Genomic DNA, 16,590 nt, shown 5'->3' with positions numbered 1-16,590 from the left:
TCTACATTGATTGTGCCAAAATGGAGATGGTTAAAAGCTTCAAGTTCCTAGGAATAAATATCACAAGCAAATTTGTCCTGGACCAGCCACATCAAAGCTATGGCCAAGAAAGTGCACTAATGCCTCTATTTCCTTAGAAGGCCTAGGAAGTTCGGCATATCTCCAACAACCCTCGCCAACGTCTACAGTTGCACGATAGAAAGCATCTTATCAGGATGCATCACAGCCTGGTTTGGGAACTGCTCTGTCCAAAACTGCAAGAAATTGCAGAGAGCTGTGGATGTTGCCCAGACCATCACACAAATCAGCCTCCCTTCCATCAACTGCATCCACACTTCATGCTGCCTCGGCAAGGACACCAGCATAATCAAGGATGGGGCTCACCCCGGTCACTCCCTCTTCTCCCCTCCCCATCAGGCAGGAAATACAGATGTTTGAAAACACATACCTCCAGATTCAAGGACAGTTTCTTTCCAGTTCTTATCAGGCAACTGAACGGTGCTCACATTAGCTAAAGTCTGGTCTTGACCTCATTGGAGACATTTAATCTGTCTTTAATCGGACTTCAATGTCATATCTATGCACTATACGTTGTACCTTTATCGTTTATTTTTGCACTGGGGATGACTTGGTCGTATTCACGGATAGTCTTTTCCTGGACTGGATAGCAAGCAAACAAAGGCTTTTCACTGCACCTTGGTACACGAGCCAATAATAAACACACCGTCTGTTATGGTGACCCTGCACAGGCATGGAATTTAAATAATACTTCCATGGCAGAAAATCATTCCAGGTGCTTCATAGCAGAACAGCAAAAACAGCAAAATCTCTAATTGGGCAGTTCTGGTTGGAGAGGAGCTGTGTAAAGGATCACTGGTCGAGAACCAAGTGAAGTGGAGAAATTGTTTATTTGTTGTGTTCCTCTTGCTCGTTCTGCACAACAACATAGAAACAATAAACAATAGACAATAGGTGCAGGAGTAGGCCATTCGGCCCTTCATGCCAGCACCGCCATTCAATGTGATCATGGCTGATCATCCCCAATCAATACCCCGTTCCTGCCTTCTCCCCTGACTCTGCTATCTTTAAGAGCCCTATCCAGTTCTCTCTTGAAAGTATCCAGAGAACCTCTAGGCAAAGAATTCCACACTCACAAATCTCTGTGTGAAAAAGTGTTTCCTCATCTCCTTTCAAAATGGCTTATCCCTTATTCTTACACTGTGACCCCTTGTTCTGGATTCTTATAGGTGCAGGTGCAGGATCATTCAGCCCTTCGTGCCAGCACCGCCATTCAATATGATTATGGCTGCTCATCTAAAATCAGTACCCCGTTCCTGCTTTGTCCCCATATCCCTCGATTCTCTTAGTCCTAAGAGCTATATCTAACTCTCTCTTGAAAACATCCAGTGAATTGGCCTCCACTGCCTTCTGTGGCAGAGAATTCCACAGATTCACAACTCTCTGGGTGAAAAGGTTTTTCCTCATCTCAGTCCTAAATGGCCTATCCCTTATTCTTACACTGTGACCCCTTGTTCTGGATTCCTACACTGTGACGCCTGGCTCAACAGCTTCATGCCCGTGAATAGCTCTGCAGCAGTTTGGAGCATTCCATACTTTTCCCACTGAGGAGCAGCAGGCTATAAAGAGAACAAAACACACAAGCAGTAAACTCCTCCTGCACGGAATAAGTTTTCTGTGTGATTATGTAAGTATATTTTACCTTACATGTTGGGTAGTGTGTCCATGGATAGCACTCTTTCCGATATCCCTGCATACGATGCATGTATGGGTGGATGCAACTGAGAATGCTCAATAGTATCAATTGGCCAGGGTGAGGTTAGTTAAAGTGATTGATCCTACCTGGGCACCCAAAGCATAATTCTTCGTTAAAGTAGATACCAGTGTCATCTTTCCTTTCTTCACTGTTTGCCAAGAATGTCAATGAGTTACTGAAAAAAATATGTTTATTTTCTCCTGACACGTTGATGTTTCATAGTTTTGGACAAGTAACCCTGAAGACGGTCATGCTGATGGCACTTGTCTCAGCACAAAGAGTCCAGTCCCTCCATCTATTCAAGTCAATGATGATGCGACATCCACCATCTTTTTTAGTTTTAGTAAATACTAGACCAAGTGCAGACCCGTTGGGTCTGTTCCCCCAACGTACGGTTGCGGGGGGGGAGACGGCATGCAGCGTCACATACACTAACTATACCCCCCGCACTCACGCTAATTACCCCCCTTGCTATTATATTAATATTATTAATTTGCTCCTTTTACCCCATAAACACCCTATCTACTGACGCATAGCCCCCAACTTGCAGTCACACCTAGAGAGGGGGAGGGGGGAGCAGGGGTAGAGAGTTAGGGCAGAGAGGGAAGGGGCTGAGACAGAGAGAGAGACAGAGACACAGAGAGAGGGGAAAGAGGGAGAGGGGGGTGGAGAGGAGGAGAAGAGGGAGGGTGGGTGAGGGGGGAAAGGTGGGGGAGGAGGGGAGGAGAGAGAGAGGGTGAGAGTGAGGGGGAGAGAGAGGGGGGTGAGGTGGGGAGCAGGGAGGGGGAGGTAGGGGGAGGGTGGAGGGAAGAGGGTAGGGGTGTGGAGGGGAGGGGGGTTTAGGGGAGGAATGGTGGGGGAGGGGATGGAGGGGAGAAAAAGAGGGGAGAGAGAAAGGGGGAGGGGGGAGAGGGGGGGAGTGGAGAGGAGAAGGGGGAGAGGAGGGAGAGGAGAGGGGGGGAGGAGAGGGGGGGAGAGGAGAGGGGGGGGAGGAGAGGGGGGAGAGGAGAGGGGGGAGAGGAGAGGGGGGGAGAGGAGGGGTGAGGTGGGGAGAGGAGATGAGAGGGGGGGAGAGGGGGGGAGAGGAGAGGGGGGGAGGAGAGGAGGGGGGAGAGGAGAGGGGGGAGAGGAGGGGGGAGAAGGGGGGGAGAGGACAGGGGGGGGGGAGAGGAAAGGGGGGGAGAACATAAAAAACATTTTAGAACCAAAAATGACACATTCTGCAAGCATTGTAGAACCAAAAGAGACACGTTTTGCAAACATTTTAGAACCAATAGACACTTTTTGCAAAATTTTGAGCCAATAGACACATTCTGCAAGCGTTTTAGAACCACTAAGGACACTTACATTTGAGTAGACATGTGTTCAGTGTTATTCACAGCTCAGAGAAACGTGACCCTCTGCCTTCCTCCATCTTGAAGAGAATGTGAAGCACACCACTTCCTGGTTTTATAGTCCCTCCCCCTGCCGCCAGCAGGGGCAGCAGAGAGAATGGGGAATTTTGTAAAAACATTAATATCTCTGTCATTTTTCATCGACGGGAAAATTCTTCGGCACACATACGGCGGAGGGGGGCTCTGAGCAAGGTGGCCAAAAATGACGGCTGTAGGTGGCGGCGTTCTCTCGGAAATCGCAGCACAGATGGCCAAAACCGGTCAAGAACAGACTTTTAGTAATATAGATATTTGAGACAATTCCAAAGGTTCATGTTTGGTTTTCTCAATGATACCCTTTGTAAGTAACCTCACCAGTTCTGCTTGACCCTCTAGGTTTTCTTTAACTGAGATGGTAAAGACCCTTTGGGGTGTATGCTGAACTGGTGGCATGTTTTCTTGAACAAATTCTATTTTGTAACCACGAATACTGTTGAGTATATATTTATCATTCGTGATAGACCTCCATGCTTCCACAAACAGGTGTAATCTCCCCCCTGTTAGTATAGATCCCCCACTTTTTATATGCTGGTAGGAACCAGACCCACCTACCTCCATGGTTATGGGTGTGTTCCCTTCTTCTGTTTCTTCGTTGGACGTTGTGTTGTCGGATGTGCTGCTGGTTGGGGGTGGCGCATTTTCCATGGGCCCTGGCCTAAAAAAGGCTTTCGGGGATGGTATGCGGACCCCGAGCTTTCACCAGTCCCATGAGGTTGACGTCAACTGGTGGACGCGGTGGGGTACTGCCGTCTGGGTTTTGTGGGTCTGCTCGTTCCGGGGCCTGCCCTCATGAGGCCAAATGTTTTGGACTCTTCTTCCAGGTCCTTTACTTTTTTAGAGAGGTCCTTACCAAAAAACAGGATTTGTGGCTCTGAGGCCGGTGTTTTGCACAATCCTGCAAATTTGGGGTTGAGGGCAGGTCTTATTATCTCCTTACGGAGGTTGTTTATCTCGTATTGGGTGTTGCACAGCAGAGCTAATGTGTCTTGCTGGTTTGTGGTCATGTCCACCCCATCCACAGAACGAGCATAAGATGTAATGGCTGACGTCAGGAGTCTGAGAATACGCTGTAATTTTAGTTCTTGATTGCGGATGTTCTGCCCAACGTACCCCCAGATTTGGCTGTTAACGGCCGGTCGCGCATGCGTGCTGGACGGGTTCTTCACGTAGTCACTCACGTGACTCCGAAGTAAAACAATAACCTATTGACTACTGTTTCAACAGCGATAATTATCTCCTTAACATTAACAATTAGAGTTTGCAATAGGAGCATATTCCAAATGTCCGAGAATCTCTTTGAGTATTAAAATAATGGTGGCTGGTCTGAGGGGGGTGAGCACAGAAAACCAGACAGCCAAAATATGCCACTTTTGTTACAGGCTCTCTGAAAATACAAACAACCAGAATATGAATTCACAAAATAGGCATTTCCTGAACTGCGTATTATGTTACAAGGATACATCTTTAAGGAAGATTCATTCAGGAGATGACAACTTACTGCCTTCCCTCAAGAATAAAGAGAGTTTTAATTGTCAAATGAACCAAGACGGGAACAATGAAATTATTTCTTGCTGCAGATTTACCGGCACATTAACACAGCACCACAACAAATAACCATACAACAGACAATAATACAATAAATGAACAGTTATGCTAGGTAACCAGACCATAAAAGTGCAAGTAAAAAGGACATAGTGCAAACTATACAAAGTCCATAGTAGTTCTGTGCTGATGAGGTCTGTAGTTAGAATTGTGCAAGGTGCTTCAAATGCCTCCTAGTTGATGGGAAGAAGCTGGTTTTGAACTTGAAGGTAACATTTATAGGCTCCTACATTTTATTCCGGATGGTAGCAATGAGACGAGAGCGTGGCTGGGATGGTGTGGGTGTATGTTGACATTAGCTGCCTTCTTGAGGCAGTACTTCCAATGCATTGCTTTATGGTTGGGGAGGACAATCTCATCACGGTGGTTCAATGAGGGCCATAAGCACTTTTTTATCAACTTCCAATTGCACCGAATCAGAATGTCCCGCACCCGATGACACAAGAGATTGCTTTTTCAGTTTCCAAAGCAAATGGAACAGTTATGCTAGGTGACAGATGTTATGGGGAGAAGGCAGGAGAATGGGGTTAGGAGGGAGAGATAGATCAGCCATGATTGACTGGCGGAGTAGACTTGATGGGCCGAATGGCCCAATTGTACTCCTATCACTTATGACCTTTTGACCTAAGTCATTCAATGACACCCGCAGCCTGGTAAATGGTAAACGGCAGAGAAAATGGTATCTGTTTGATTACTGCAGGGAGGTTACACGTAAACACATTTTTTTGAAGACTGGTTCTCATTTGGAAGAACTGGATTTACACCGCTTCCCCACACATTCCATAACTCCTGAATTACAGCACATGCCTAATAATCCCCAACAGTTTCCCTTTTCGGTCTGCTCTGCAATCACCGTCTCCTCCTTCATAATGTGCCCCAGGAACCCCATGATAATGTGCCACCACCCACACTTCTTCTCTCCATTGATGTGATATTCTACCTTGACTCTCAGATCTTTGCATCATCCCTGTCTCTCCTACCCCTTTCCAACCTCCTCACCTTTACCTGATCACCACCTTGCAGCAGTTTTCCTTCCAGGCTGCTAACCCTCCTTTCAGCCCAACATGTCTGTCCCTTTCCTTGCAGTCAGCTCACCAATCACTTATCACTGATTATCGTGCTCCTGCTCACAACATTATGCTCACAACTCTCTTTGCAATCTCCAATTCCATAATAATTGGAGATCAGGGGCCCAAAGGTATTATGTATGCAAGATTGCTTCTGCTTTGCAAGAAGACAACTTTGCCCAAACAGATGTGGAAGAATTTGAAGCACTTGGATTTTGGTGACTGTTACTGCCTCATTGCACATGTGTTTCCAGGTAGTGCCATGGTCCTGGAAGCTGATGTCAACATTGAAGGACTCAACACTCGAAATGAGACTGGCATCCCTATCATGGCTCATCCACCTGCAATCTACAGTGACAACACCTTTCAGGAGTGGCTGGACATTGTAATCAGTTCCAAAAGGGGTAAAACTCATCTAAGTTACTCCCAATAAAATGAAGACTTTTCTCCTATCTTTCTATTTATGCCAGCGTAGATAATCCCTATAAACATTTTTAAACAGTGCGGAATTGCATTTGAAAGATACAGCGTTGAAAGATACACCTTTGACCCACCAAATTCATGCCAACCATCGGTCACCAGTTCACACTAGTTCTATGTTATCCCACTTTCACATCCACTCCCAGCAGACTAGGGGCAATTTACAGAGGCCAATTAACATAAAAACCCGCACATCTTTGGGATGTGGGAAGAAACTGGAGGAAACCCAGGTGATCACAGAGAAAACATGCAAACTCCACACAGACAGCACCCGAGGTTGAGATCAAACCCAGACCTCAGGCGCTGGGAGGCAGAAGCTTTACTAGCTATGCCACTATCGCCAATAGGTAATAGTTTTCTATCTCAAAATAAGTTTCCTTTGCTTGATAAAATGCTTGCCTTTTTGATTTGAGGAGGAAGGAGGAACAGACTAGGAGAGATGTTTACGATTATTGCCACAATTAAAACCAAAACCATAACATTGGGTTTCAAACCAAGCTGTCATTACATCAAATGCCAGTTAAAAAATCTAGGGCCTAGTCTTGCAGGCCAATACTGGCCAGATTTGTCATCCACCATTACTACATGCCTGCACTTGCCGAGGTTGAACACTATTGACTGACCTTGCTCGACTTATCCATCCTCAAGTCCACACAGAGTTTAGATGCCAGCTTGGCATTGGATAGTGAAGTGCTGGCATATATAGCCTTTGTATTGTTCTTATAGCCTTTGACAGATCAAAGCTGGGGGACGCTATGGCTTTTGTCAAAGCGAGGAAATAATTCTCATAGCTTTTAAATGCCTCCAACTTTCAGAAGCACTTAAAAAGGATTAAAATGGAAGGAAACAATTTTTAAAAATCAAGCCAATCACCAACACAAAATAAAGAAAACATATAAAAAAAAGCTAAAATGTAATAATCAAACATAAATGCAGTAAATCTCAGCAGGTAAGGCAACATGTGTGGAGAGAGTAACAGAGGGAACATACAGGTCAATGTGGTCTCAAAACTATGCTAGTGTGGGGTGTAAGTGGTGATTCCAGAGTATATTTCTGGGGAACTCTAGCTTGACAGCTTTATCATTTGACTCCACGAGGAGCTTGTTGATAGATGAGATTCCATCTGATGCACCCAGTAAGTCTCCAGCACAGCAGCAAGCCAGGAAGAATTATTTGTAGCTCACCAAAATTATTTGTTTTTACTATAATCGTTCTGGTAGATTGCACAGCAAAGGCACACCATGTACAGATATTATTCCTGCAGAGGTCAGAGTGACCACTGAAATGGTGAATATATTGATTCCAAATGCGTGTTTCAGTAAGTCAGTGGAATTTTTCTCTGTTTGGAAAAAAGATATATCAACTAATTTTTCCAAGATCAACGAAACATTTTTAGAAGGAGGCATGGGCTACCAAATCTAATCAGCCTTCCCCTTGCTCATAATTTCTTCTCACTTGGGTTTGGCTACTTTATACCAATAACCTCATTTTGAACAACTGAGGAAAGTTCGAGAAGGGATAAGAGAGTAAGGTCAGGGCCAATTGCGATCGGTGAGAGAGGGGAGGTGAATACCGAGGTCAAACTGTTGTATATGAATGCACAAAGTATAAGGAATAAAGTGGACAAGCTTGACGTTCAGTTAGAAATTTGCAAGTATGATGTTGTGGGAATTACTGAGACATGGCTGCAAGAGGGTCAGGGCTGGGAACGGAATATTCAAATGTATACCTCCTATCGAAAAGACAGACAGGTGGGCAGAGGGGGTAGGGTAGCTCTGTTGGTGAGGAATGAAATTCAATCCCTTGCAAGGGGTGACATTGAAACAGGATATGTGGAGTGTGTATGGATAGAACTAAGGAGTTGTAAGGGTAAAAAGACCCTAATGGGACTTATCTACAGGCCCCCAAACAGTAAGCTGGATATAGGGTACGTTGAATCAGGAGTTTAAATTGGCATATAGTAAAAGTAATGCTACGGTTGTTATGGGAGATTTCAACATGCAGGAAGACTGGGAAAATCAGGTTGGGACTGGACCCCAAGAAAGGGAGTTTGTGGAGTGCCTCCGTGATGCCTCCTTAGAGCAGCTTGTATTGGAGCCTATTGAAGGCAATTCTGGATTTAGTGTAATGTAATGAACTGGATTTGATAAAGGAACTTGAGGTTAAGGAGCCATTAGGAGGTAGTGACCATAATATGGTCAAGTTTAATCTACAATTGGAGAGGGAGAAGGGTAAATCGGAGGTGTCGGTGTTACAGTTAAATAAAGGGGACTATGGGGCCATGAGGGAGGAGCTGGCCAAAGTTGACTGGAAAAATAACCTAGCAGTTATGACAGTGGAACAACAATGGCAGGTATTTCTGGGAATAATACAGAAGGTGCAGGATCAGTTCATTCCAAAGGGGAAGAAAGATTCCAAGGGGAGTAAGGGGAGACTATGGCTGACGAGGGACGTCAGGGACAGTATAAAAATAAAAGAGAAGAAGTACAACGTAGCAAAGATGAGCGGAAAATAAGAGAATTGGGTAATGTTTAAAGAGCAACAGAAGACAACTAAAAAGGCAATACGGGGAGAAAAGATGAGGTACGAAGCTAAGCTAGCCAAGAATATAAAGGAGGATAGTAAAAGCTTCTTTAGGTATGTGTAGACAAAAAAAATTAGTTAAGACCAAAGTTGGACCCTTGAAGACTGAAAAAGGTGAATTTATTATGGAGAACAGGGAAATGGCAGAAGAGTTGAACAGGTACTTTGGATCCGTCTTCACTAAGGAGGACACAAACAATCTTCCTGATGAACTAGTGGCCAGAGGATCTGGGGTGATGGAGGAACTGAAGGAAATCCACATTAGGCAGGAAATAGTGTTGGGTTGACTGATGGGACTGAAGGCTGATAAATCCCCTGGGCCTGATGTTCTGCATCCCAGGGTACTTAAGGAAGTGGCTCTAGAAATCGTGGATGCATTGGTGATAATTTTCCAATGTTCTATAGATTCAGAATCAGTTCCTGTGGATTGGAGGGTAGCTAATGTCATCCCACTTTTTAAGAAAGGCGGGAGAGAGAAAACAGAGAATTACAGACCAGTTAGCCTGACATCGGTGGTGGGGAAGATGCTGGAGTCAATTATAAAAGATGAAATAGCGGCAGGATCGGTCCGAGTCAGCATGGATTTACAAAGTGGAAATCATGCTTGACTAATCTGGATTTTTTTGACAAGGGAGAGCCAGTGGATGTAGTGTACCTGCACTTTCAGAAAGCATTTGATAAGGTCCCACATAGGAGATTAGTGGGCAAAATTAGGGCACATGGTATTGGGGGTAGAGTGCTGACATAGATAGAAAATTGGTTGGCAGACAGGAAACAAAGAGTAGGGATTAACAAGTCCCTTTCAGAATGGTAGGCAGTGACTAGTGGCTGCCGTAAGGCTCGGTGCTGGGACCGCAGCTATTCACAATATACATCAATGATTTGGATGAAGGGATTCAAAGTAACATTAGCAAATTTGCAGATGACACAAAGCTGGGTGGCAGTGTGAACTGTGAGGAGGATGCTATGGGAATGCAGGGTGACTTGGACAGGTTGGGTGAGTGGGCAGATGCATGGCAGATGCAGTTTAATGTGGATAAATGTGAGGTTATCCACTTTGGTAGCAAAAATAGGAAGGCCAATTACTATCTAAATGGTGTCAAGTTGGGAAAAGGAGAAGTACAACTGGATCTGGGGGTCCTTGTTCATCAGTCAATGAAAGTAAGCATGCAAGTACAGCAGGCAGTGAAGAAAGCGAATGGCATGTTGGCTTTTATAACAAGAGGATTTGCGTATAGGAGCAAGGAGGTCCTTCTGCAGTTGTATAGGGCCCTAGTGAGACCACACCTGAAGTATTGTGTGCAGTTTTGGGCCCCTAATTTGAGGAAGGACCATTGAGGGAGTGCAGCGTAGGTTTACAAGGTTAATTCCCGGTATGGCAGGACCGTCATATGCTGAGAGAATGGAGCGGCTGGGCTTGTATACTCTGGAATTTAGAAGGATGAGAGGGTATCTTATTGAAACATAAGATTATTAAGGTCTTGGACACGCTAGAGGCAGGAAACATGTTCCCGATGTTGGTGGAGTCCAGAACCAGCGGCCACAGTTTAAGAATAAGGGGTAAGGCATTTAGAACGGAGATGCGGAAACACTTTTTCACACAGAGAATTGTGAGTCTGTGGAATTCTCTACCTCATTGGGAGGTGGAGGCTGGTACTCTGGATACTTTCGAGAGAGAGCTTCATTGGGCTCTTAAAGATAGCGGAGTCAGGGGATTAGGGAAGAAGGCAGGAACGAGGTACTGATTGTGGATGATCAGCCATGATCACATTGAAGGGTGGTGCTGGCTCGAAGGGCCGAATGGCCTACTCCTGCACCTATTGTCTATTGTCTATAATGAGTGTACCAGTGATGTTGGAAAACCTGATGATCACATGCCAGTCTAGGAAAGCTTTGTGCAGTAATGCCATGAAAGTTGATTGCATGTATTCATGTACATGTAATCATGTACATTACAAGTACATGGATAGGACAGGTTTAGAGCGATATGCACCAAACGCAGGCAGGTGCAACTAGTGGAGCTGGGACATGTTGGCCAGTGTGGGCAAGATGGGCCGAAAGGCCTGTTTCCACACTGTATTTCTCTATGACTCTATGTCTACCACTATCATTCCAGAATACCTCGGAGGCAGTAATGTCAAAAATGAGGGTGCAATGGTTTTACCATTGCACCAGAAAACAAAATCAATAATACATTTGCATTGGGAATAAACACTCAATGTGAACAACATCCAAAGCCTAGAATATTTCACTGTTCTAAAATATACAAGCGATCTGAGATACTTGATTAGTACGGGTGTCAGGTGTTATGGGGAGAAGGCAGGAGAATGGGGTTAGGAGGAAGAGATAGATCAGCCATGATTGAATGGCAGAGTAGACTTGATGGGCCGAATGGCCTAATTCTGTTCCTGTCACTTGTGACGTTATGACCTTATATACTCACCATTAATATTGCCCAAGGGTTTCATTGTTGTAAAATAATGAATATTATTTCCCAGGTATGAAATTGGATTTCAAAAGCATTGATGCAGTGAATCCCTCTCTGGACATCCTGATGAAGAAGGGAAACGAGATATGCATCAACAGACCAATTTGGTTAAATGCTGATATTCTCATTGGCCCGAACGTTCCACAATTCATTCAGCCCGTCAATGCCTCCAGGTAACTTTAATCTTGGTGACGCCAATTTCAAATCCACCTTCAAAATTATTGAGCACCTTAATGATCCCTTAATGAAAGATATGAACCTCTAAATTGTTGGCTGTCACATGCTTAGTCAGCTAAATCAACTTTTTATTGTGCACCCATTTCTCTGGATATTGAAAAGTTAACAAAGAATTGCCATGGTGCCACCCATCACATAGACCACTAACGTAATGCGAAGATGCTTACAGTATTGTGTCAATAGACCAATCTTGGAGCCATGTCGGATGATGTCCATGTACATCCCAGCTTACACTGTCTCCCTTGTCAAGAGGTAAAAGTTGCACAATGAACTGAAGTCTTTTATGAACTTCATTGGGTTCAGTGTCAATAAGCGAAATGGTCAATGGTGGCGCTCAACAATTAGATTCTTACTTCTGCACACCAATGGAAATTCATCCATGGCACTGTAACATATGAATTAGCCGACACAACACGAAAATAAGACAAGACTATTAGAACACAGAACAGTAAAGCACAATAACAGGTCCTTATGGGCCTGTCCCACTTAGGCGATTTTTCAGGCGACTGTCACGTTTCCGGCAGTCGCCTGAAAAACCGGCAACTGGAACGGCGACTGTCAGAGTGGAACACACACACACACAGATCGGTTCCTTTACCAGCCCGTTATGCAGGCAGGGGACAGGGCAAGCGGGGGGAGCGCTTGTTGAAGTGAAATTCACATGGTGCAAAGCTAAGGTGATACAGACACACACCGCAATAAACAGGAAGGTTGGCGCTGTAATTAAGACGGCTAAAGCACTGTGTATGATGTCCTTTAAAGGAGGGGGGTAGAGAGGGGAGACCGAGGGAGAAGGAGTGGAGACAACATTTAAAAAGCCAGAGATACATGGCTGTGAAGTTCGGTTATCCTTGGTTCTGAAAACCACTCCTTACGGTTTTTTCCCAATGTGCCAATGAAATTCACCGGTCAGCACCGGCTACATCCGACGAGAACCTACGACCTCCTGGTGACCCACTAGAACCTCCTGGCGACCCACCTACGGCACAAGAATTCTCGCTACTCTCCATGGCGGCTTCATTCTGGTCGCCGCTAATTTTGTAATGTTGAAAAATCTGCGGCGACCATAATGAGGCCGCGACTAGTTCCGAGAATGCGGGAACTCCTCACGACCATGAAGGTGACTCCCCGGCAACCACCCGCGAACATGTGGCGAACATGTGGCGACTGCATAGTCTCCTGCAATCGCCTAAAAAGTCGCCTAAGTGGGACAGGCCCATTAGGCTCACCATGTCAGTGCTGAACATGATACCAATGTAACCAATCCCATCTGCCTTATCACATCAGAGACCCAGGTTCGATCCTGACTACAGGTGCTGTCGGTACAGAGTTTGTATGTTCTCCCTGTGAACATGTGGGTTTTCTCCGGGTGCTCCAGTTTCCTTGCACATTCCAAAGACGTGCAGGTTTGTAGGTTAATTGGCTTCAGTAAATCGTCCCTAGTGTGTAGAATAGAACTAGTGTATGGGTGGTCTCAGGTCGGCGGGGACCCGGTGGGCCGAAGGGCCTGTTTTCATGCTGTATCTCTAATGTAATGCCATCAAAGTTGGTCTTGCCCCAATTCAGAATTTTAACTCGTAGGCCTGCCCTGTCTTCATCTATAACTATCTTATAGCTAATAGAATAGTGGTAGCTGGTCCCAAAAGGCTTTCCCATGAACACTTCCCTTCTCAATTTCCAAAGAGTAGATCAAACTTTGCCGTCTCCCATGTAAGTTCCACATATCGGGAGGAGGTATAGGGACAGGTGCTGCATCTATACCTCCTGTCGTCCCTGTCCAGGGACCCTGACAGTCCTTTCAGGTTAGGCAGAGGTTCACTTGTACCTCCTCCAACCTCATCTACTGTATCCGTTGTTCAAGGTGCGGACTCTTATACATCGGCGAGACCAAACGTAGACTGGGCCATCGTTACGTTGAACACCTTCGCTCAGTCCCCCTGGAACTCTGATCTCCCGGTTTCCAAACACTTTAATTCCACTTCCCTTTCCCACACTGACATTTCTGTTCTAGACCTCCTCCATTGCCAGAGTGAGGCCAAACGCAAATTGAAGGAACAGCATCTCATATTGGACAGCTTCCACCCCAGCGGTATGAATATTGATTTCTCTAACATCACGTAACCCTTGCATCCCCCCTCTCCATCCCTTCCCCACCCAAGCTTCAAAGTCCTCTTGTTGAGTCTCACTGTCTGTAACTAGTTTTCACCTAGCGCACAGGTAACAATGGGTCTTTGGCCTTATCATTGTTACTTTTTTGCATATCTTTCATACATTTGTTCTATATCTCTCCTCATCACCATCTATATCTCTCAATTCCCTTTCCCCTGAAGAAGGGTCTCAACCCGAAACGTCACCTATTCCTTTTCCCCAGAGATGCTGTCTGACCCGCTGAGATACTCCAGTTTTTTGTATCGATCTTCAGTTTAAACCAGCATCTGCAGTTCTTTTCTACATTGTCCCTCTCTTCACCAGGTTTCCTTAATAGCAGCAACATCCCAGACACACGCTCGCATCCACGACCTGAGTTCATCCACCTCACCCATCAGGCCTCTCCCATAAGAATACAAGCAATTCAACCAACAGTTCTTCCTTGTTCTCTGCCATGCTTCTGCTTATTCTGTCCATGGAACCGTCTTTCAGTCTACATTGTCTCCCCCAGTCCACCCCGACCACTCCCTCTTCTCCCCTCTCCCATTGGGAAAAAGGTATAGAAGTGTGAAAACGCACACCTCCAAATTCAGGGACAATTTCTTCCCAGCTGTTATCAGGCAACTGAACTATCCTACCACCAACTAGAGCAGTCCTGAACTACTATATACTTCTTTGGAGACCCTCGGACTATCTTTGATCGGTATGTACTGTCTTTATCAAACTCAAACTCAAAAATTAACCCTCACCATCCTTACCAACTTCCAGCCTTTTTCCTGCCTTAGTCCTGCTTTGTTTAATTTAGTTTAGTTTAGAGATACAGCGTGGAAACAGGCCTTTCGACCCACCAAGTCCGCACTGACCAGCGATCACCGCACATTAACACTACCCTACACACACTAGGGACAATTTACATTTATACCAAGCCGTTTAACCTACAGACCTGTACGTCTCTGGAGTGTGGGAGGAAACCGAACATCTCGGAGAAAACCCGCGCAGGTCATGGGGAGAACGTGCAAACTCCGTACATGCAGCATTCATAGTCAGGATCGAAAACGGGTCCCTGGCGTTGTAAGACAGCAGCTCTACCGCTGTGCCACACCGCCGCCCACTTTAAAAAAAAAATTGAACAAATACAAATCTGTGGAGTTTGCACATTCTCTCTGTGACCACGTGGGTTTCCACTGAGCCTTCCGGCTTTTTCCAATATCCCAAAGATTTGCAGATTAATTGGCCCCTATAAAATCGCCTCTAAAATGTAGGAACGGGTGAGAAAGTGAGATAACATATAACTAGTGATAACATAGAACGTGAATAGGTGATTGAGGGTTTGAGTGGACCCAGTGGGCTGAAGGGCCTGTTTCCATACTATATCTTAAAAATACTGTATCTGTAAAATCTTTAAAGGGCCTGTCCCACTTAGGCGATTTTTTTGGCGACTGTCGGCGACTGTCACAGTCGTATTAGGTCACCAAAAAAGCGGCGACTGGACCCCCCTACGACAATGTCTACGACAAGCTACGACAACCTAGCAACTAGTCAACGTCAAGCTACGGCAAGCTACCGACAACCGGCGACACATTAGGACGTTCACCTATGACCACACCTATGACAAACTACGACCACACAGGCGACAACCAAAGTCAACCTACATCCACCCGTGACAAGCTACGACAAGCAATCACCCTGTCGGCGACAACTGAAGACAATTCAGTCGCCGGTACCTGTCACCAGTTGACGTAGGTAGTCACCAAAGGAATTCACCGGTCAGCCGGCGACACCCAACGTCACCTGGCAACAACCTGCGCCACCCTGGCGACAACCTAGGACAGCACCTACAACAGGAGCTACGTCAAGCCCACAGTCGACAAAAAGTTCTGAACATTTCAAAATCCATCAGCGACCAGAAAAACATTACGACTCTTTAGGCGACTTGAAAAGACTACTCACGACCATACAGGCGTCCCCCCCGCGACCATGTGGCGACAGCTTAGTCGCCTGTAGTCGCCGAAAAAATCGCCTAAGTGGGACAGAGGCTTAACTCCACTGGTCTCAGACCTCCAGAGTAACATGCTACCTCCACAACCCTGTGTTCTATTAGTAAGCCAGTTGTGAATCTGTATAAACAAGTCATTGTGAATCCCATGCATCTTAATATTCCTGATCTGCCTACCATGGGGGACTATATCAAATGTAAATGCCTATCGCAAATCCTGTAGATAACATCTCAAGACCTAAGTTTTAAATTCCATCTCAACAGATTGCAGGATCTGTGTAAAATATTTTGATAATATTATGGGTCTCTTGCCTCAGCAATTAAAAGAAAAACATTTTCATGCAAATCCTGAAATATATCCTTACCAATCTTTCAGTTCCCTAATTATGATCATATACTGAGAACGCAGTTGCACAATGCATAGTGTGGTCATGGTAGCAGCATGTCATGTCACAACCGTGATCACTCCCTGCCGCATGATATATTCCGTTCATGTGACCGAGCGTGACTTCACCCCAGTAACACCATGTATCCTGGCTGCATCCCTGTAACACAAAACCATAAACAGTACAAGAAGGCTTTGGCCATTCATTCCACTCACACGTGATCTTTTATCTCAAACATACCTGGGTTTCCTCAATTTTCAGACATAATGCCATGACTGGGGATGTGTCCCTTTCCCACGTCTGTATGAGATTACCTTGAGTTTCTCTGCACTCTGACTGCATGACATTGGTCAGATGAGCAGTTTGTCTATCGAGGGTAATCGGGAAGAGATACGT

The 16,590-nt window shown here is 45.5% G+C and overlaps 1 protein-coding gene across 1 annotated transcript in view; it reads left to right on the top strand.

Moving 5' to 3' along the window:
* fam151a (family with sequence similarity 151 member A) overlaps positions 1-16,590 on the top strand; it is a 51,623-nt gene that overhangs the window by 23,051 nt on the left and 11,982 nt on the right. The window contains exons 3-4 of the mRNA XM_033027899.1: positions 6,131-6,280; positions 11,438-11,600. Coding sequence (XP_032883790.1) covers positions 6,131-6,280; positions 11,438-11,600 — 313 coding nt within the window. The remainder of the gene's footprint in view (positions 1-6,130; positions 6,281-11,437; positions 11,601-16,590) is intronic.

This window comes from Amblyraja radiata, chromosome 10 (genome assembly GCF_010909765.2).
Source record: "Amblyraja radiata isolate CabotCenter1 chromosome 10, sAmbRad1.1.pri, whole genome shotgun sequence".
Taxonomy (NCBI): Eukaryota; Metazoa; Chordata; class Chondrichthyes; order Rajiformes; family Rajidae; genus Amblyraja; species Amblyraja radiata.
The sequence above is the reverse complement of the archived record's forward strand: the minus strand, read 5'-3'. Positions and strand labels throughout refer to the sequence as shown.